At 44.5% G+C, this 22,343-nt stretch overlaps 1 protein-coding gene across 3 annotated transcripts in view; it reads left to right on the top strand.

Annotated features, from left to right (window-relative positions):
- Positions 1–22,343, top strand: part of LOC119975888 (probable cation-transporting ATPase 13A3) — a 186,432-nt gene that overhangs the window by 25,083 nt on the left and 139,006 nt on the right. For all 3 annotated transcript variants that reach the window (XM_038815806.1, XM_038815804.1, XM_038815805.1), the window contains exons 2-3: positions 424–509; positions 12,197–12,370. In XM_038815806.1, coding sequence (XP_038671734.1) covers positions 459–509; positions 12,197–12,370 — 225 coding nt within the window. In that variant the 5' untranslated portion in view covers positions 424–458. The remainder of the gene's footprint in view (positions 1–423; positions 510–12,196; positions 12,371–22,343) is intronic.

Raw genomic sequence — 22,343 nt, 5'->3', positions numbered from 1 at the left:
GGTCTGTATCTATAGTTTGGCCAACAATGTAATAGTTTTTAAAGTTAAAGTTGGTTATGGTAATAAATGAGGTATTGCAACTTTTAACTGACTCGGAACAACAGACATTTTGCTGTTACGTGGAATGTGTAATTTGATTAGATATTGCCAGGACTGCAGAACCATTGTATTGAATTGATTCTTACTAATTGTCTGAAGGACAGGAATTGAATAAAACACTAATCTTTAATCTTCCAAATATAAACATTGTTCTAATATTTGTACAGATTTTATGGAAAGTGTGGGTGTACACCAGTTCCACAACTTAGAATATGGATCAATTCATTCTCTGTCTTTATCTTATAACACTTTAGTTCACCAGTTATGTATTTTTGCTTGCTCAACTTGCATTACTGATTTTCTTGAATTTCTTTGTTCCAACAGTAATCAAACAAGTGAAGTTGAATTTGTGAAACAAAATGGCTAAAGAAGAAAACAATTTTATCAACAAAGGAAATGAAGATGAAATGGTAAACAAAGGTGTTGCTTCATTAGTCAGGTTCTGCTTTTTTGCCTTCCTTCCAGCTCACTATTTTTTGAAATCCATAAAACAAAGTAAACATTTTAATGATTTGATTACAAATCAATAATGTAAAATTCACAGTTGTGCACCTTTTAACCTATAATTTCATTGTTTTTCCTCACTATTATTTTCTGGAAGCCAATAATGTAAATTTATGATTTTGAGGTATGTGAGAATTGCAGTAAAATATTTGCTTAGTGATTAAATTAATTGGTTGTGAGGGCTGCAATCCTTATTTCAATTAAAATAAAATGGATCATATTTCCAATTATTTCAGTATAACCTAATTTCTAATTTGAGGGATGAATGGTTCAAAGCTCGGGGAGTAGGAGAAAAATGAGGAGGAAGAGGTAGAGGTGGTGACGGGAAGGGTATAGCTTGTAGCTGGTTATGTTGCATTGTTTGTAAGTTATTTGGGGGCCAAGAGACTTTGTTTGAGTTCTTATTTATGGAACTTTAGTCACATGCTTATAGTTTATCTTAGTGCTACAAAAGTCAGCTATTTGTACTAGTACACATATAATTTAACTGTTTCTTAGATTGTTTAAGTGGCACTGTTAAATTCCAAACTGGACGCAAGATTTTTAGGTTTGAATTTTTCCACTTTGAGTACTTTAGTTTAAGTATTGTTTGGCTAGAATTTGTTTGTAAATGGGGCTTGAATGAGGACTCAATATTTGATTACTACCATTTTGAATGTAATTCGTCCAAAACACTATAAAGCTTCCCTAAACATTTGTCTCTTCTGGCCTAATGGACTTTAAAACTTGTTTTTCACATATTTACAGGTCCTGATTGTTTTGACTTAATATCATGCGCCTTGTAATGTTTCTCATGTAATAATTGCTTTCAATAAAAGTAAATAACTGCAGATGCTGCATATTTGAAATAAAAGCAGAATGTGCTTGAAAAACGCAGCAGGTCTGGCAGCATCTGCGGAGAGAGAAACAGTTAACGTATAACTCGTCTTCAAAGTTAAAGAGAGAGAGAAATGTAATAGATTATATACTATATAGGGGGGGGAGCAGATGGAGCAATGTAGAAGGTCAGTGATAGGTGGGAGCTAAGAGATTGCAACAAAGATGTGTCGGGCCTGAGACAGGAAGTGTTAATGGCATTGTGCAGGAGTTGCTAGTGGCATAAAGGTAAGATAGCAGAATGTTAATAGGAGAACAAAGGCCACTGCTTGGTGGAAGCAAAACCTAAGAACAAGCGACAGATGACTCAGGATGTTTGTGTTGGGACAAAAAATCTTTCGGATAAACTCGAAGAAAAAGAAGTCAGGATGGAAATGAAAGTTCACAGTGTAAAGTTGTTGAACCTGGTGTTAAGTTCTGAGGGCTGTAATGTGCCTAATTGGAAGATGAAATGCTGTTCCTCAGTTTGCATTGGACTCCAGTGGAACATTGCAGCAGGCCAAGGACAGATATGTGAGCATGAGGGCAAGATGCTGAGTTGAAATGGCAAGCGACAGGAAGGTTAGGGTCATGCTTGGGGACTGAGCGAAGGTGTTCCACAAAGCAGTCACCCAGTCTGCATTTAGTCTCCACAATGTAGAGGAGCATTGGGGGCAGCGAATACAGTAGACCAAATTGAAGAAGGTGCAAGTAAATTGTTGCTTCACCTGGAATGAGTGAATGGCGAGGAGGGAGGAGGTAAATGGGCCGGTATTATACCTTCTGCAACTGCAAGGGAAGGTGTTGTGAGAAGGGGATGAGGAGTTGGGGTGGTGGAGGAGGGGAACAGGATGTCACGGAGGAAGCAGCCACTGGAATGCTGACGTGGGGATTACGGGGAGATGTGTTGCATGGTGGCATCATACTGGAGTTGACGGAAATGACGGAGAATGATGCTTTGACTGTGGAGGGTGGTGAGGTGAAAAGTGAGGATAAGGGAAACCCTATCATGGTTCTGGGAGGGTAGGGACTGTGACCCTCATCCTCCACCTTGACCCCTTTTTTAAAATCCCAAACACTTTTTGTCCCAATGTAAATCCCCCTCCCCTGCTGGGTTATCTGTCACATTTTCTTAGATTTTGCTTTAACCCAGCACTGACTTCTAGTAAGAAGTCTTACAACACCAGGTTAAAGTCCAACAGGTTTGTTTTGTGATACGAGACAAATCTGTTGGACTTTAACCTGGCGTTGTCAGACTTCTTACTGTGCCCATCCCAGTCCAATGCCGACATCCCCACATCATTTCTTCTATTAATACGTTCTGCTATCTTGGCTTTATTCCAGCAGCAACACATTAACACTTCACACTGCCATTAAACACTTCCTCTGTCTCGTGCCCTACACATTTTTGTTGCAATATCTTCCAGCTCCCACTTATCACTGACCTACTCTGCTCCAGGTGCCTCACCCACTGTTATACAATATATAATCCATTATATTCTTCCCTCTCTAACTATGAAGAAGAATAATGCGTGCTTGAAAGTTAATTGCTTTCATTCTACTGTTTCAAAAGTCAAGTCCTAACTAGCAAGTAAACTAAAACACCTCTAAACTAGATTAAGTGAATATGTTTACTGAATTCTGTTCAGTTTGATCATTTTTGGACATATCTTAGAGAAACTTTGTTAATTTGATCATCGGAGGATAGGAAAAGGAGTAGGCGATCCAGCCCCTTAAACCTGTTACACCATGCAATGACAAAATGTCATACAGTAGCTGTATCCTAGCTCCATTTACCCACCTTAGTTCCATACCACAGTATCGTTCGTTAATAAAAGGTTACTAATCTCAGATTTAAAATTATTAGTTGGCTCACTTCCAATTTTTGTGGGAATGAGTTGAATACTTTTGCCCCTCTTTGCTTCTTTCCTGAAGTGCCTGATGGAATTTCCTCTTTTCCCATCTAGCCAGATGAAGAAATTTATATCTGTTTTAACAAGTATTTTAAAAAGTCTTGAATACTCAATATACCTTTAATTTGCCACATTCGAGGGAATACATGCTTAGTTTAGAAAATTTTCCTCATAATCTAACTCTGTTAATATTTGTTGAATCTTTGGTTTAAGATTAAATCTCCTTTCTAAGGATTGATATCCAGTACTACATTCAGTACTCCTCTGTGGTGTAACCAAGGCATTGTATGTGGCAAAACTTCCCATTATTTTTGAGACCTTTCATCGTAAATGTACAGTTTAGCTGCAGCAATGACATTTTGAAGGTTGGGTGTTGGCAATGAAACATGTATTTTTAAAAATAAATTTAGAGTACCCAATTCATTTTTTCCCATTAATGGTCAATTTAGCATGGCCAACCCACCTTGCACATCTTTGGGTTGTGGGGTGAGACCCATGCAGAATGAAACATGTATTGTAAATTGCAATAAATTATGTAAGATTACACAAGCAATTGTATTGTTTGTAAAAATAAGAAACTATAACTCTCTTTGAAACAAAACGGTGTCTCAAAAGGATCTACCTGGGGGTTCAACCATTCGCTTTATTTATTAATGACTTTGATATATGGCTATCTATTGTTACCTAAGTTTTCTGATGAGACTAAGATTAGTGGGCATAAGTAATGCAGTCAGAAGCTTCAAATGACAAAAAATGACTGATCAATTAAGTGAGTGGGCAGCGCATCAGAAATTGGGAGCTTGGTGTTAAATGTTGGGAATAAGATATCTTTGTGTTGCAAAATGAGTATGTGTTCAAGTTCCTGATCCAGGAGCACTTTTTCAGGAAAATGATGCTAAATGCAATTTTAACTCATACAAATAGTGTTTCATTTGGAAAGTAATTACTGTTCCATGTAACTTGCGATATGGAATGTTTAACAAAACCTCTTGACTCTGAATAACTTCTACCAACACTGAAATTGCATTGAAATTATATAGGAAACCAGTGTTTGTTTTATCTCTGCTTCAGTTACTCGGGTCATGGGCGAGACCATATCTCGAATACTGTATGCAGGTTTTGACTCCTTATTAAAGGGAGGATGTAAATGTGATGGAAGCAATTCACAGGCGATTTATTAGATTGACACTTAGAATTAGTTGGTTGTCTTATTGGGAAGACTTGGACAGACTGGGTTTGTTTCCACTGAAGTTTCAAAGAGTGAGGGGTGACTTGATTGAAGTATATAAGATCCTGATAGCTCTTGACAAGGTGGACGTGGAAAGGTTGTTTTCTCTTATGGGCAAGTCCAGAACTACAGGACACTGTTTCAAAATTAGAAGTCACCCATTTAAGACTGAGATTAGACAAATTATTTTCTTTGAAAGGGTTGTGTGAATTTGGACCTCTCTGCCTCAGAAGGTGGTGGAGGTGGGATCATTGGATATTTTTAATTTGGAGTTAGATAGATGCTTGATGGGTAAGGGAATCAAAGGTTATTGGGGTAGATGGAAACGTGGAACTTAACACAAACAAATTTCTACCATTACCACCAAGCCAGGGGGTCAACCTTGGTTCAATAAAGAGTACAGGCGAGCATGCCAGGAGCAACATCAGGCATACCGAAAAATGAGGTGTCAACCTGGTGAAGCTACAACACAGAACTACTTGTGTGCCAAACAGCTTACGCAGCAAGTAATAGACAGAACAACGGACACATCAGATCTAAGCTCTACAGTCCTGCCACATCCAGCCGTGAATGGTGGTGGACAATTAAACAACTCACTGGAGGAAGAGTAAATATGTTCAAAAGACAAGGCTAAGGCATTGGCAACAATCTTCAGCCAGAAGTGCCAAGTGGCTCATAGAATCCCTACAGTTCATTAGGAGGCCATTTGGCCCATCGATTCTGCACTGGCCCTTGCTCCGAAAGAGCATCCTACATAGGCCCAATCCCCCACTCCTAGCCCTGTAATCCCACCGACTTTTTTGGGCAATTTAGCATGGCCAATTCACCTAACCTGTACATCTTTGGACTGTGGGAGGAAACCGGAGCACCCGGAGGCAACCCATGCAGGCACAGGGAGAAAGTGCAAACTCCACACAGACAGTCACCCGAGGCCAAAATCGAACCCAGGTCCCTGGCGCTGTGAGGCAGCAGTGATAACCACTGTCCCACCCTTGATCCATCTCAGTCTCCTCCAGAGGTACCCAGCATCACAAATGTCATTCTTCAACTAATACGATTCAATTCCGTGATATCAAGAAATGACTGAAGGCACTGGACACTGCAAAGGCTATGGGCCCTGACAATATTCCAGCAGTAGTACTGAAGACTTGTGCTCCGGAACTTGCCGCACCCCTAGCCAAGCCGTTCCAGTACAGCTACACACTGGCATCTACCTGGAAATGTGGAAAATTGCCCAGTTGTGTCCTGTACACAAGAAACAGATCAAATCCAACTCAGCCAATTACCGCCCTATCAGTCTACTCTCCATCATCAGCAAAGTGATGGATGGAGTCATCAACAGTGCTATCAAGCGGCACTTACTCAGCAAAACCTGCTCATGCTCGCTCAGTTTGGGTTCAACCAGAGTCACTCATCTCATGACCTCATAACAGCCTTGGTTTAAACATGGAAAAAAGAGCTGAATGCCAGAGGTGAGGTGAGAGTGACTGCCCTTGACATCAAGGCAGCATTTGACCGAGTACGGCATCAAGGAGTCCTAGCTAAACTGGAGGCAATGGGAATCAGAAGGAAAACTCTCTGCTGGTTGGAGTCATACCTGGCACAAAGGAAGGTGGTTGTGATGGTTGGAGGTCAATCATCTCAGCTCCAGGAGTTACTGTAGGAGTTCTTCAGGGTAGTGTCCTGGCCCAAACATCTTCAGCTGCTTCATCAATGACCTTTCTGATACTAATCAATCCTGTTGAAACGGTAGTTAACAAGAACTGTGGTTTTAATCAGCTAGAATGTGCCCACCAGTAGCCCCTCCCGCACTGAGAGGCTGTCCCGGATCGATGGGTTATATACCTTCTCAGAGGGGCGGAGCCACAGGCGGAGCCAACAACAACATCAACACAACAACAGCAACAGTGAGTAAATACAATAATATATACAACAGCCATACGTGGCTCACCCCACCTTCCATCATAAGGCCAGAAGTGGGGATGTTTGCAGATGACTGCACAATGTTCAGCATCATTTGTGATTCCTCAGATAATGAAGCAGTCCGTGTTCAAATGCCTAGGTATGTCCTGTACACAAGAAACAGGAAAAATCCAACCCAGCTAATTACTGCCCTATCAGTCTACTCCATCATCAGCAAAATGATGGAAGGACAATATCCAGGCTTTTGCTGACAAGCGGCAAGTTACATTCGCGCTACAAAAGTGCCAGTCATCATCATAGATTATCATAGAATTTACAGTGAAGAAGGAGGCCATTTGGCCCATCAAGTCTGCACCAGCTCTTGGAAAGAGCACCCTACCCAAGGTCAACACCTTCACCCTATTCCCATAACCCAGTAACCCCACCCAACGCTGAGGGCAATTTTGGACAATATGGGCAATTGATCATGGCCAATCCACCTAACCTGCACGTCTTTGGACTGTGGGAGGAAACCGGAGCACCCGGAGGAAACCCACGCACACACGAGGAGGATGTGCAGACTCCGCACAGACAGTGACCCAAGCCAGAATCGAACCTGGGACCCTGGAGCTGTGAATCAATTGTGCTATCCACAATGCTACCGTGCTGCCCTTCATTCAAGAGAGAAGCTTGCCACCGCATCTAGACATTCAATGGTATTACCATCGCTGAATCCCCTGCAATCAACATCCTGAGGCGGATTACCATTGATCAGAAACTGAACTGGATAGGCCATATTACCTTCCGTGGCAGGTCAAAGATGTGGAATGCTACGCCAAGTAACTCACTTCTGGACCTCTGAAAGCCTGTCCACCATCGACAAGGCACAAGTCAGGAGCATAATGGAATATTTTCCACTTGCCTGGATAAGTGAAGCTCTGACAACACTCATGAAGCTCACGCCATCCAGGACAAAGCAGCCCGCTTGATTGCTACCCCTTCCATAAACTTTCAAACCCTCCACCACTGATGAACAGTGGCAGCCGTGCACTGCAGTAGCTCACCAAGGTTCTTCATATAGCACCTTCCAAACCCACGACCACTACCATCTCGAAGGACAAGAGCAGTAGTTACCTGGGAACCCCAATATCTGGAAGTTTCCCTCCAAGTCCCTCACCACCTTGATTTGGAAATATATCACCATTTCTTCACAGTCGCTGGGGCAACATCCTAGAACTCCCTCCCTCACAACACAGTGGATGTATCTACACCTCAAGGACTGCAGAGGTTCAAGATAGCAACTCATCACCACCTTCTGAAGGGCACTGAGGATGGCCAGCAAATGCTGGCCCAACCAGTGTTGCCCACATCCCATAAATGAATAATAAAAAAAACCCAGCCATTATCTTATTGAATGGCAGAACAGACTTGAGGGGCCACATAACCTATTTCTGCTCCTAATGTTTGTAATTTTACACTATAATTTCTTATGTCCCTACTTTGACTGCACTGGAATGTACATTCTAATCATAAACCAGTCATTTAAATATAGTTTGTACCCAACATAGCCACATAAATCTCTAAGAGAAACATTCAACTTCAGAATAAGACTACATATTTCAAAGTAAATTATATACAGCTTCTTCTCTCATTTTCTAAAAACATCTAACTAAAATCTGTGATTCAGAGAGTTACTGGTCTCTCTCAAATTCCCCTTCTTGCAGCTGACTGGAAGGAAAATGGCCTGCAACTTTCCAGCGGGTACACCTCAGGATATATTTGATGAGATTGCTGACAGACAACACTGCCTTCTTGATTTTCCAACAGCACTGCCGACATGTGCATTCAGAGACTGGCAGCAATGGCAGTGGCAATGAGTATCGTGTCTATGGCCTCCAGGATATTTAGAGAAGTGCTAAATGGGCAGAAAATTATCTCACCAAAGCTGGGAAGGTCAAACATTCACCTCAATGAATTCACCTCACTTTTTCCCACCATGGGCATCGCCCACCCAAGATTCTAAAGTGGAGTTAACACTCTGACAATTAACTCATTATGAAATCCCTCCAAAATGCTGCAACACTTTGTCTAAATTGCATCTTCACCTATTGCTGATCACACTCATGTAATTCACACTGTGATATACTGAAAATATTTTATCTATTTGTCCATGTAGGATGAGAAATAAGATCCTAAGACATGGGAGCAAGAGTGGGCCATTCGGCCTGTTGAATCTTCTACATTCGATATGGACAAGGCTGATCTGATTGTGGCCTTGACTCTAGTTTCCTGCCTGTGTCCCATAACCCTTGACTTCCTCAGAGATCAAAACTCTGGTTAACTCAGCCGCGAGTATATCCAATGATCCAGCCTCTACTGCTCTTTAGTGAAGAAAATTACAAAGACTAGCAAACTTCTGAGAAAACGGGCAAGATGGATACGATCTGTAAAATTATGAAGGGATAAAGTATAGTTGTAAAATAATTTTGAATAATTTAAACTGAAGTGAGCAATAAAAGCCTTTTCAACCAAAAATGTTAATTGAACGAGTCATTTGAAATTTAGTTTCAATAAAGCAAGTTTGGCTGTGACCAGTGTACATTTTCACAATCAAACTTTTGTGGGGGGTACCCTGTCTTTGAGCCATTGGCTGCTGTTTGGTAGCTCACCTGATCAATGTGCCATGTCATGCAACTGTACAATATCCATTGTTTCTCCACCAGTAGCTTAGGATCTGCATTTTGATGCACAGGGACTAGTTGTCACTTGATTCTAGTACACATCTGATTCCAGTGCACTTCGCATCTTGAAGTCGATTTTACAGTCTTCTTTATTCATCAAAATGGCTTGATGGCATTACACTTGCTTGCCATAATACTGAAAGAGGGAAAGGAGCAGAAGATCCAGATAGAAAATGGGACAAGCAAAGACATCCCAGGGGGTGTTATCATCCTCCGAAGAGTGAATAAACTACAAATTGCCAGAGCCATTCGACAGCGGCAATTCATGAACAAAGGTTGTTTGTTGGCTCTGCAGCATGTTCCAGGATATTCTCCAGCTTAGGTTAAAATGCTGGAGGGTGTTAACATTTAAAATGAAGGTCACCATAACCATCAGATTTTATAGCTCTGGATCCTCCCTGGCTAGGCTAACATTCTGTTGTAGCAATGAGAGAGTGCTGCACTGTTTTTCCACATTAAACCATCAGTCTGCTCAGGATCTGAAAGATCCATTATTTCGAAGAACTGCAGGAGAGCTATCCCCCATGCCCTGGCCAATATTTATCCTTCAATTAACACAATAACAAAACAGATTTTTCTGGTCACTGCCGCATTGCTGTTTGTGGGAGTTTACAGTGCACAAATTGAATTTCCTGCATCACAACAGCCACTGCATTTTTAAGTACTTTATTGGCTATAAAGTGCTTCGCGATTGTCAGTGGTCATGAAAAACATATAAACGTAAGTTTTTCTTTCTTTCATTTTCATTTTGCATCAGGGAGCAGTGAGATCCAGAATTCAGAAGCTCTTTGCTTCATTGTGGGTGTGAAAATGTGATTAAATCCGCAGCTCTTTGTGACTGAATGGCAAAGAGTGCACCAGTAGCAGCATTTTTACAATATTGCAAATTCTCTCAAATGCAATGGTGACCAATGAAATAGAAAGGGTTTTCATTCACTGGTTTTCTGTGATGCCTCACTGAATTTTTTCCTCGTAATGGTCCACATATGATGGCATGTCACATTACATAGTCCGGAATTCACTCATTGCACCCTGAGCGGAGTTGAAGATTGGGAATACAGAAAACTCCTGGATGCTGTGGCTGCTGATGCACAGATAGCTTCACTATGCCCATCCTGTTAGCAGGCAGATGGTTAATAGGCCCATTATGGTTCTCTACAGTAACTGGATGAGCTGGGATATATTGCAATCCTTACAGGAAGAGATACTGAAAACCGTTGCAATTTGTTTTGCGCTGAGCAACATACCATTGGAGGAAGATCTGAATCTGACATACTGTGGGAATGTTAATTTACCATAAGGATTCTGGGCACATGTTTCGACCAAAAAATCCTGAAAGATCCAGGAATTGCAGGCTTCTCATAAATATGGTGTCATATCATTTACATCAGGGGTGTAGAGCCCCTGGCCCGGAGACTGGATATGGCCTGTCGCACTTTTTATTAAATTGATTTGAAATTCCAGTCCTGCACTCTGCATACTGCAGCCAAGTCCAGCCACTGTCATATTAAAATGTCTGAGCCTCTACCGCAGTCACCAGAGACCCAGGGGAGAGAGCGATGCCCGAGATCCAGGGAGGCACGGGAAGTTACCGGCTGCCGATTGGGTGGTGAAGAGTAATCTTGGACGGGGGGAAAAGAAGCAGGACACCTGGCTTCAGTGGCAGCTCACCCCTCCCCCTCCCAGCTCCATTAATGTTTTGAGGACAGGGGCCCGGCCCTGCAAACTGAGGGAGATGGCCAGACTCCAGACCCAGGAGCAGCCTCAGGCTGGGAGTTGGCCAGAGTCTTGGGTGTTGAGTCACTGCCCTGGGCTGGTTTGGAGGTGAGACAAATTGGGAAACGAAGGAAAGACAGACAGTGGGAAAGGAGAGAGAGAGCGAATGGGAAAGGAAATTGAGACATAGAAGCTATGTTCCTTATTAAAGAAGCATAAACTCACATTGGATTTTTTTTATTGTCATGTGTACCGAGGTACAGTGAAAAGCATTTTTCGGCGAGCAGCTCAACAGGTCATTAAGTACATGAAAATAAAATAAAATAAATACATAATAGGGCAACACAGGTTGCGCTATTACAACACAACACAAATACATAATAGGGCAACACAACACATTGCATTAAAGCAGTGAGTAGAACGTTTCTGTATTCTCTCTGAAAATAATTTTTTTTTGATGTAAGGTGGCCCACGACTGATTATGTCTATATTAGTCGCCCTTGATAAGAAAAAGGTTCCCCACGATTTACAGGCCAATCTCCTATATCTTTTACACTGGACGTTGGCAATGCTCTTGATTGCACATCTTTATGGAAGCAAAATCAAGGGAACTCCTGACCCTTTAAGAGATACTCTTGAAGAAGTACTCTTGAAATCATATTTTAAAAAAAGATTTATTTACCATTCAACTGTCACGGTCAGTAACTGCCATTTTTATTGCTTTTAACTATATTGTCAATGTTAAATATAGCTCAAAATTAAGTTTTACGGGGCAACACGGTGGCCTAGTGGTTAGCACAACCGCCTCACGGCGCTGAGGTCCCAGGTTCGATCCCGGCTCTGGGTCACTGTCCGTGTGGAGTTTGCACATTCTCCCCGTGTCTGCGTGGGTTTCGCCCCCACAACCCAAAAACGTGCAAGCTAGGTGGATTGGCCACGCTAAATTGCCCCTTAATTGGAAAAATGATTGGGTACTCTAAATTTATTAAAAAAAAATAAAAAAATAAAGTTTTACTGCAAACATGCAATTTTTGTGAATTTTATCTCTTTGCCATTAAGCTTTTCCCATTACGTTTTATGCCTATAATTGCGCTGTTTGATTAGTCAAGTTCTCAAACAGTGATATGCAACACATACAAACAAATCAACAACATGCTACTGTGTAAAATAGAATAATGTACTTTATGAGCAAAGAAAAGTCTTGTTACCAACTACTGATGTAGTTTTTTTTGTTGCAGGAAATTTATGGTTATAAACAGTGTCTTTGGAAGCTGGTTCTGGTTGCAATTGGTGTTATCTGCACTGGTGGTTTCCTCCTTCTGCTGCTTTACTGGTTGCCTGAATGGAGCGTGAAGGCAACCTGCACCCAAACCTCTCTCAAAGAGGCTGAAGTAGTGCTTTTGAGGACCACAGTAAGTATGCAGCTAGTAAATGTATTATGTCATCAGTGTATTTATATTCTGTATTTTAGAATCCTAACCTATGCAGAATCTGTTTCAAAGAAAAATATCACAATTAAATTTTAATTGTCATCAGGGCATTTTCCTCATAGATACAAGTAAGTGACAATTTTTATTAGTGCAACATTTATCTTCCATTATACTGATATCAGTAATTTCTTGCAGCTGTGCAAGTGGTGTGAATGGAGTTTCATTGCCTCCTTGGATCTCAATTGAGAGTTATTAGAATATACAAACATTCAGATATTTGCTCAAAATGTTACTTGTTAGATCTAGCCGACCCACAATTTTGCTTGTGAGTTGACTTCCGGTTGCGGCTATGCGGAGCTAAGTCGCACGTTCGGCAGCTCCCGCTAGAAACGGACTTTGGGGCTCTTTTCAGGGCCCCCAACGGAGCTTTGTCGACTATTCCCGACATGGGAAGGGGTCTGCAGTAGATCCCCAGGGTTCTATGGTCCGGACCAGGAGTGGAGTGAGCAGAAAAGCGGTGGCAGCGCCTCTGGAAAAGCGGGGGAAGGAGAACAAAATGGCGGCGGGCGGAGCCCTCAAGGAGTGGAGGCAGTGGGCGCAGGAGCAGCAGGAGACTCCGGAGGAGGAATTGCTGGGGGAGCGGCGTAGCCTTCAGGCCAGGTTCGATCTACTGACCACCAGAAAGGCGGAAGCTCAGTGGAGGAAAGCACAGGGAGCGGTGTATGAATACGGGGAGAAGGCGAGTAGGATGCTGGCACACCAGCTCCGAAAGCGAGACGTGGCCAGGGAGATTGGGGGAGTGAAGGATAGAGATGGGAAGGTGGTGCGGAGGGGGGTAGACGTTAATGGGGGTCTTTAGGGACTTTTATGGGGAATTGTACCGGTCTGAACCCCTGGTGGAGAGGGGGGGGGGGGGGGGGGGGGGGGGTTGGTAATGGGGCGCTTCTTGGACAAGCTGCGATTTCTGAAGGCGGAGGCGGGGCAGGTGGAGGGACTGGGGGCGCCGATTGAGCTGGAGGAGCTGGTTAAAGGGATAGGGAACATGCAGTCGGGGAAGGCGCCGGGGCCGGATGGGTTTCCGGCCGAATTTTATAAAATTATGCGGACCTGTTGGGCCCCCTGTTGGTTCGGACCTTTAACAAGGCAAGGGAGGTGGGAGGTGGGGGGGGGGGGGGGGGGGGGGGGGGGCTTCGCCCCCAACTATGTCACGGGCGCTGATTTCCTTGATCCTTCAGCGGGACAAGGACCAATCTCGCTGTTAAATGTAGATGCCAAGCTGTTGGCAAAGATCTTAGCTAGAAGGATAGAGGATTGTGTGCCGGGGGTCATTCACGAGGACCAGACGGGGTTTGTAAAGGGAAGGCAGTTGAATACCAACATACGAAGGCTTCTGAATGTCATTATGATGCCGGCTGTGGAAGGGGAGGCGGAGATAGTGGTGGCATTAGACGCGGAGGAGGCCTTTGATAGGGTTTAGTGGGGGTATCTGTGGGAGGTGTTGGAAAGGTTTGGGTTTGGGGAGGGGTTTGTCCATCGGGTGAGGCTGCTTTATGAGGCCCCGATGGCGAGTGTAGCCATGAATAGGAGGAGGTCGGAGTACTTTCGACTGCACCGGGGGACGAGACAGGGGTGTCCCCTGTCCCCCATGCTCTTTGTGTTGGCAATTGAGCCCCTGGCCATGGTGTTGAGGGAGTCGGGGAACTGGAGGGGCCTGGTGCGGGTTGGGGAGGAGCATCAAGTGTCGCTTTATGCGGACGACCTGTTGCTGTATGTGGCGGACCCGGTGGGGGGAATGCCGGAGGTGATGAGGATTCTCAGCGAATTTGGGGGCCTTTCTGGGTATAAGCTCAACCTGGGTAAGAGCGAGCTGTTCGTAGTGCACCCGGGGGATCAGGAGGAGGGGATTGGTAGGCTCCCACTGAAGCAGGCAGGGAGGAGCTTTAGGTACCTGGGAGTCCAGGTGGCTAGGAGCTAGGGGGCCCTGCATAAACTTAACCTCACAAGGTTGGCGGAGCAAATGGAGGAGGAGTTTAAAAAGTGGGATATGTTACCGCTGTCGCTGGCGGGTAGGGTGCAGTCCAACAAGATGGCGGTGCTCCCGAGGTTTTTGTTCCTGTTCCAGTGCCTTCCCATCCTTACCCCGAAGGCCTTTTTTAGGAGAGTTAACAGGAGTATTACGGGATTTGTATGGGTGCATGGGACTCCGAGGGTGAGAAGGGTGTTTTTGGAGCTGGGCAGGGATAGGGGGGGTGCTGGCGCTGCCCAACCTCTGTGGGTACTATTGGGCTGCCAACGCAGCGATGGTGCGTAAGTGGGTAATGGACGTGGAAGGGGCAGCATGGAAGAGGATGGAGATGGCGTCCTGTGTGGACACGATCCTGGAGGCGCTGGTAACGGCGCCGTTGCCGCTCCCTCCAACGAGGTTTACCACGAGCCCGATGGTGGCGGCTACCCTCAAAATTCGGGGGCAATGGAGACGGCATAGGGTGGAGGTGGGGGGCTCGATGGGGTCCCCGATACGGGGGAACCACCGGTTTGTTCCAGGGAGCATCGATGGCGGATTTCTGGACTGGCACAGGGTAGGTATTAGGTTGAGGGACCTGTTTGTGGAGGGGAGGTTCGCGAGCCTGGGTGAGTTAGAGGGGAAGTTTGGGCTCCCCCCGGCAAACATGTTTAGGTACATGCAGGTTAGGGCGTTTGCCAGGCGGCAGGTTGAGTGGTTCCCTCTGTTGCCCCCACGTGGGGTACGGGACAGGGTGCTCTCGGGGGTGTGGGTTGGAGGAGGGAGGATTTCGGATGTAATGCAGGAGGTAGACGAGGCCTCGGTGGAGGAGCTGAAGGGTAAATGGGAAGAGGAGCTGGGTGAGGAGATTGAGGAGGGGACGTGGCCGGATGCCCTGGAAAGGGTGAATTCCTCCTCTTCCTGTGCGGGGCTTAGCCTCATACAGTTCAAGGTGCTGCACAGGGCCCACATGACTGGGACGAGGATGAGTAGGTTTTTCGGGGGCGAAGACAGGTGTGTTAGGTGATCGGGGAGCCCAGCGAACCACGCTCATATGTTTTGGGCATGCCCAGCGCTGGGGGAGTTTTGGAAGGGGGTAGCAAGGACGGTGTCGAGGGTGGTAGGATCCAGGGTCAAGCCAGGCTGGGGACTTGCAATTTTTGGGGTTGCAGTGGAGCTGGGAGTGCAGGAGGCGAAAGAGGCCGGTGTTCTGGCCTTTGCGTCCCTCGTAGCCCGGCGGAGGATCTTGCTTCAATGGAAGGATGCAAGGCCCCCAAGCGTGGAGGCCTGGATCAATGATATGGCGGGGTTCATTAAATTGGAGAAGGTGAAATTTGCCCTGAGGGGATCAGTACAGGGGTTCTTTAGGCGGTGGCAGCCTTTCCTGGACTTCCTGGCGGAACGGTAGGGAAATAGGCCGGCAGCAGCAGCAGGAGGGGGGGTTTGGTTCGGTGGGAGGGAGAATTGTGTACATGGGTTTGTTGGATGTGGCGGGTGTTATTTCTTTCCTTTTTGTTGTTTGCTTTTTTTTGTTTTTGTAGTTGCTTTTGTAGTTGGGTGGTTGTTGTTCTTGGGTTTTTACCATGGTTGTTTTGTTAATATTGTTTTGTTATTTATATTTTGTAAAATCTTAATAAAAATTATTTTAAAAAAAAATAAAAAATTTTGCTTGTGAATTTAAAAGCCAAAAAGCTCTTCCGTCAATAGAAAGTATGCAGTTGACAATTATTAAAAGGAAGACTTGCTTGCAGTGCAGTTATACTTCTGTTGGAGCAAAGTGAAACTCGTGAGACTGAGATGATAAAATGTGCAGGAGTGATTGCTGGTTTGTGAAATCAGTCCTGAAGATCTAATAGAATTCACAGAATTTCATAGAATTTACATTGCAGAAGGAGGGTAAAAGTTTACATCAAGGTTTGACACAAGGCAAAGAAGATATGTCCAAATAGTTTGGTGATTGACTGGCTGAGTGAAGCAGAATTTTCAATCAGGAACTCTTGATTTTGTCCACAGTGAAATTCAGTCTGAGAGGATAATGAATATGACCCTCCATGGAAAGCCAGGGGGGTTGATAGAGTTAAAGGATCTTGGGAAGCACAACTACAAGCAACCTCAAAGAAAATCTGGCCTCATCCCATAAACTGAATTGTGTTGAGGTCATTGTTAGCTGGATCAATGGTTCTCAATAGGAAGTTGGTCACCTCTCAGAGTCTGTCCAAAAATAATCAGAACATTTGCCAAATGTGGGCCATAATCTATCTGCCTACATCTCTCTTTTGAATTTCTAAGCCACACTTGAATTTATTGACCACTTGATTCAACCGATGACCAGTAACGGGCGGCACGGTAGCACAGTGATTAACTGTTGCTTCACAGCACCAGGGTCCTAGGTTCGATTCCCGCTCTGTGCGGAGTCTGCATGTTCTCCCCATGTCTGCGTGGGTTCCCTCTGGGCGCTCTGGTTTCCTCCCACAAGTCCCGAAAGACGTGCTTGTTAGGTGAATTGGACATTCTGAAATCTCCCTCTGTTACCCGAACAGGCGCCGGAATGAGGCGACTAGGGGATTTTCACAGTAACTTTGTTGCAGTGTTAATGTAAGCCTACTTGTGACAATAATAAAGATTATTATTATTATTAACTGAGTTTCATCACTCATTGAGGCACAAGAAGGCTCACAGTTGTAATGTGTCATTACACCCCTCACCTGAGCCTTGATCTGGTACCCATTCCCCTCATCTGATCCTCAGTCTCATGTCCAGCACCAGTACCAAATTTCACGTTAAGAAAAAAGGCATACGTTTACTTGTTTAGTTTTACTGAAAAATAGTTATGTTGCAGGGGATTAGGGCAATCTTTTGTTTTGGACGGTTGGGATGTCCCAGAAGGGTACACCGGTTGAGAAACCACTGAACAAGATGATCTGCTACAGTAACACAATTCACTTGCCCTACTTTGTTTCCCAGAACAAGATTCAACGTTGTCTCTTTCCTTGTAGGACTGAATTAAGGAAGTTCTCTCATGCATATATTAGAAATTCCACACCTTTAATATTTTTTGCAGTATGTATTAAGTAATTAAGACTTTTTAATATTCCTACATGCTGTTGAAATTTGTCAGTAAATATACTTATCCATCTCGTCTCACTTGAGTTCTGTGTAAAAAGGCTGCATTTTCTGCCAATGCTGTGCACGTGCAGTTCGAGTGTTTCTCCGCCATGAGTACTCTCTTAGCACAGGTCTCAATTTGAGGCAAAAATAACATTAGGTGACACTGTACAGATATTAATGGGAATTTTCCCTATTTCAACCTCAATATAGATAGAACACATTTTCTGAACCTGGAGTGGGTGTGGGGTGGCGGAACCTGGAGTGATTAAACCTGTGGAATTGATGCATTTAGATGTTCAATTTGCGATCATTCTCTATAGGTTGGTTGTGTTTACACTAACTCATCCCGTTGAATTTACACATTTTGCAATACAGGATATTAATATTTGTGTTTCTCCTATTCAAATATCGGTTAATTATGAATCAAGTCTGTCGCAATACTCAATACTAAATGTATTGTGGGCCACCATCTTGTTTGTCTGGAACATTAGGGGGCAGCAGGGTAGCATGGTGGTTAGCATAAATGCTTCACAGCTCCAGGGTCCCAGGTTCGATTCCCGGCTGGGTCACTGTCTGTGTGGAGTCTGCACGTCCTCCCCCTGTGTGCGTGGGTTTCCTCCGGGTGCTCCGGTTTCCTCCCACAGTCCAAAGATGTGCGGGTTAGGTGGATTGGCCATGCTAAATTGCCCGTAGTGTCCTAATAAAAGTAAGGTTAAGGGGGGGGGTTGTTGGGTTACGGGTATAGGGTGGATACGTAGGTTTGAGTAGGGTGATCATGGCTCGGCACAACATTGAGGGCCGAAGGGCCTGTTCTGTGCTGTACTGTTCTATGTTCTATATTGTAGCAGAATTATATTCCCTGTAATTATGACATTCCAACTGAACCTAATGATGTCTGTGTTAATTTGTGTGCATGAGCAAATGGCCATTTTGCATTGTCAAGAGACACAGTGATTTAAATTTTTTTTGAACAATATAACAGCTCCCTCACGGTAGCATAGTGGATAGCATTGTGGCTTCACAGCTCCAGGGTCCCAGGTTCAATTCCCCGCTGGGTCACTGTTTGTGCGGAGTCTGCACGTTTCTTCCATTGTGTCTGCTGTGGGTTTTCCTCTGGGTGCCCCGGTTTCCCCCACAGTCCAAAGATGTGCAGGTTAGATGGTTTGGCCATGATAAATTGCCCTGAGTGTCCAAAACGTTTCAGAGGGTTATTGGTTATGGGATAGGGTGGAAGTGAGGGCTTAAGTGGGGCGGTGCAGACTCAATGGGCCGAATGGCCTCCTTCTGCACTGTATGTTCTATGTAATCTCTCTGTTTTATAACTCGGGCCAAATAGTTTCAGTCCTAAAACCAGAACTGTAATTTCATGCTTAATTATTATAGCCAGTGCCCTCTCCTCTTTTTTCCTTTTTACCAAGTCTGAATATTGAGAAACCATTCTTGGGATTATGGCTTTATATGAGCCATAATCCCATGTTTATTAGTTACACCAAGCACGTTGATGTACATATAATTTCAGATTTCACGTTTGTGCTTTCCATCAATCTGTTTCTTGCAATTTGGGGTATTTTTCTAATTTTACTATTGTGTATGTCTTTCTGTTCCTTGATCTCCTTGCTGCTACCTTAAGCAATTTTCTGGTTCTCCTCCCTGACAAATTAACTTAAAACCTCCCAAGCAGTACTAGTTAATGTATCAATGTAAACATTGGTTCCAGTTCCTTTCAGGAACAACACATCCATCTTGTACATATGCCCCTTCCAATCACGCATTTATCTGCATTGCCTTCTTATTTATATTCAACCCTTTTTTCATAGATCCTTTAAAAAATATTTTCCCTAGCTCCTGAAATTCCCTGAAGGATATCTGTGCTTTTTGTTCTTTGGTTTGTAGTCTTGATTTGTGGAAGATGTTAAGATCTTGACCAGACTTCAAACCGGACAGCAACTCCAAACACTTTAAATTTTTTAAACTGCAGGGAAAGGATACTTCACTCCAGAAGTGATTCCATTGACCATTAGGTATCTTTTGTATTAAAACAAACTTTATTCTTAACACAGGATTAAACACATTAGCATCACAGAAGATAGCTTTTCAATTAACAGTTAAACAATTCTTAAAATAAAAAGAGACCCTTTTTACTACTAACTTATGCCTTCTCTCTCTCCAATTAAGCAAATTCCATTGCAGGTCAATTCATCCCAAAGATTCATTTAAAAAGCTAATTTTCCATAATAGCCCACATTTTATGGTCAGTGGCAAAGGGAGGGAGCTAGTTTCTAGCTTCAGTGAATTAATGGGCTCTAGAATGTTGTTTGCCTTTATTCCAACATGACTTATGCCAGCTGCAAGGAATTTGTGATGTTCAGCAATGAAGAAATCATCAAGCAGCCTGACCAGCCAATCAGATTGAAGAATTCCCACAGGAACATAGGAACAGGGGTAGAACAGTCAGACCATTCAATGAGATCATGGCAGATCTGTAGCCTAACTCCATATACCTTTGGCCCAAATCCATGAATGCTTAACAAAATGTTATCTCAGATTTAAAATTAACAACTGATCTAATATCAATTGCCCTTTGTGAAAGAGGGTTCCAAACCTCTCCCACCCTTTGTGTGTAGAAGTGCTTCCTAATATCTTCCTGAATGGCCTGGCCCTAATTTTTAGTCTGTGTCCCCTAGTTCTAGAATCTCCTACCACTGGAAACAGTTCATCTTTATCTACCCTGTCTTTCCCTGTTAATATCTTGACGACTTTGATCAGATCACCCCTTAACCTTCTAAATTCTCAAGAAAACGGGCCTAATTTGTATAATCTCTCCTCATTACTTAATCCCTGAAGTCCAGGTATCATTCTTGTAAATCTACATTGCACACCCTCCAAGGCCAAAATATCCTTCCTTAAGGTGAGGTTGCCCAGATCTGCTCACAGTACCCTAAGTGGGATCTGACCAGGGTTTTGTAATGCTGCAGCAGAACTCCTGTGTCCTTATACTCCAGTCCAAATCCATCATAAAGGCAAGCATTCCATTAGTCTTCTTGATTACTTTCTGCACTTGTTTGTGGCATTTGAAAAAAAATCCTACTGAGGGGCAATTTAGCATGGCCAATCCACTTACTCTGCACATCTTTGAGTTGTTGTAGGGGTGATACCCACGCAGACACTGGGAGAATGTCCAAGCTCCACATGGACAGTGATTCGAGGCCAGGATCGAACCTGGGTCCTCTGCACTGTGAGGCAGCAGTGCTAACCACTGCATTACCGTGCCGCCCTACTCATAGAATAGAATCATAGAATCCCTACAGTGCAGAAGGAAGCCAATCGGCCCATCAAGTCTGCACCAACTCCTCAAATGAGCCCCCCCTCCCACAATTCTCATACCCTAGCCTGCACATTTTAATGCTTGTGGCAATTTAAAGATCTTGGCACCTGAACCCCCTTGTCTCTTTGGAGATTCACGGCATCTGAAAAGTACCCTGATCTATTGTTTTTCCGTCCAAAATGGATAACTTCACACTTGCTTACATTGAAATCCATTTGCCACAGTTTTGCCGATTCACCTAGTCTATTAATATCCCTTTGTAATTGTATGCTGTCATCTACACTGTCAATCCCATCCAACTCTGTGCCATCAGTAAATTTGGATATATGACTTACTATGCCATTATCTAAGTAATTAATGAATAATGTGACAATTGAGGCCCTAACAAAGATCCCTGTGGGACACTGCTAGTCACATCCTGCCAATTTGAGCATCTACCCATTATCTCTACTTTCTGCCACTCAACCAATTTCCCAGTCATGTCAGTAATTTTCCTTTATCACAGTGGATTTTACATTGGTTAACAGTCTCTGATGTGGGGACTTTATTTGGACTCCGCAAACCAAAAAGTTCTGTGATGTAATATGGGTTGGAAATAATGCAGTGAGTCTTGACATTATCACATCTGAATGATTTCAGCATAGTGAGAATGCAGGGAAGATGCAAAGTAATTATTTGTATTTTTTATTTATATATATATAATATCCCAAGTAAATCATGCACCTATACTTCTATCTGCACAAATAATTCACTCATTTTATTTCGAATGCTCTGAGCATTCAGGTACAAAACCTTAAGGCTAGTTCTTTTAACGTTCCTTGTCCCGTGCCTACAATTCTTTTACTGTGTTAGTATCTGATTCTGGCCCTTGATTTCTCTGCCTATTACTTTCCTATTCTTCTCGCTATCTTTTTCTCTTGTTCTTGATTCTTCCTGCTCTGAACCCGTACATAGGTTCCCATTCCCCCTGCCAGGGCCGGCTCAAGGCACCGGCAACTCGGGCAGTCGCCCGGGGCGCCATGTGCTAGGGGGCGCCAGACTCGGGTCCCGCGCATGCGCAGTTGGGCCGGTGCCAACCAGCGCATGCGCGGTGGCCGCCCTCCCCCAGGGCGGCCCCGCCCCCCCGCTCGGTCCGGTCGCCCCCCGCCCCCCCTCGGGTCCGCCCCCCCCCCCCCGGGTCCGCCCCCCCCCCTCGGGTCCGGCCCCCCCGCCCCTCCTCGGCCCCGCCCCCCGCCCCTCCTCGGCCCCCCGCCCCTCCTCGGCCCCGCCCCCTTGGCCTCGGCCCCGCCCCGCCCCTCCTCGGCCCCCCCCCCCCCCCAAGGGCGCCGAAGTTCAGCTTGCCCGGGGCGCCAGCAACCCTAGGGCCGGCGCTGCCCCCTGCCATATTAGTTTAAACCCTCCCCAACTGCTCTAGCAAGGACAGTAGTCCTGTCCTACCCAATTGTAACCAGTCCAGTTTGTACTGGTCCCACCTTCCCCAGAACCGGTCCCAATGCCCCAGGCATCATGGTTGACCTCCT

This window comes from Scyliorhinus canicula, chromosome 13 (genome assembly GCF_902713615.1).
Source record: "Scyliorhinus canicula chromosome 13, sScyCan1.1, whole genome shotgun sequence".
Classification (NCBI taxonomy): domain Eukaryota; kingdom Metazoa; phylum Chordata; class Chondrichthyes; order Carcharhiniformes; family Scyliorhinidae; genus Scyliorhinus; species Scyliorhinus canicula.
The sequence above is the reverse complement of the archived record's forward strand: the minus strand, read 5'-3'. Positions and strand labels throughout refer to the sequence as shown.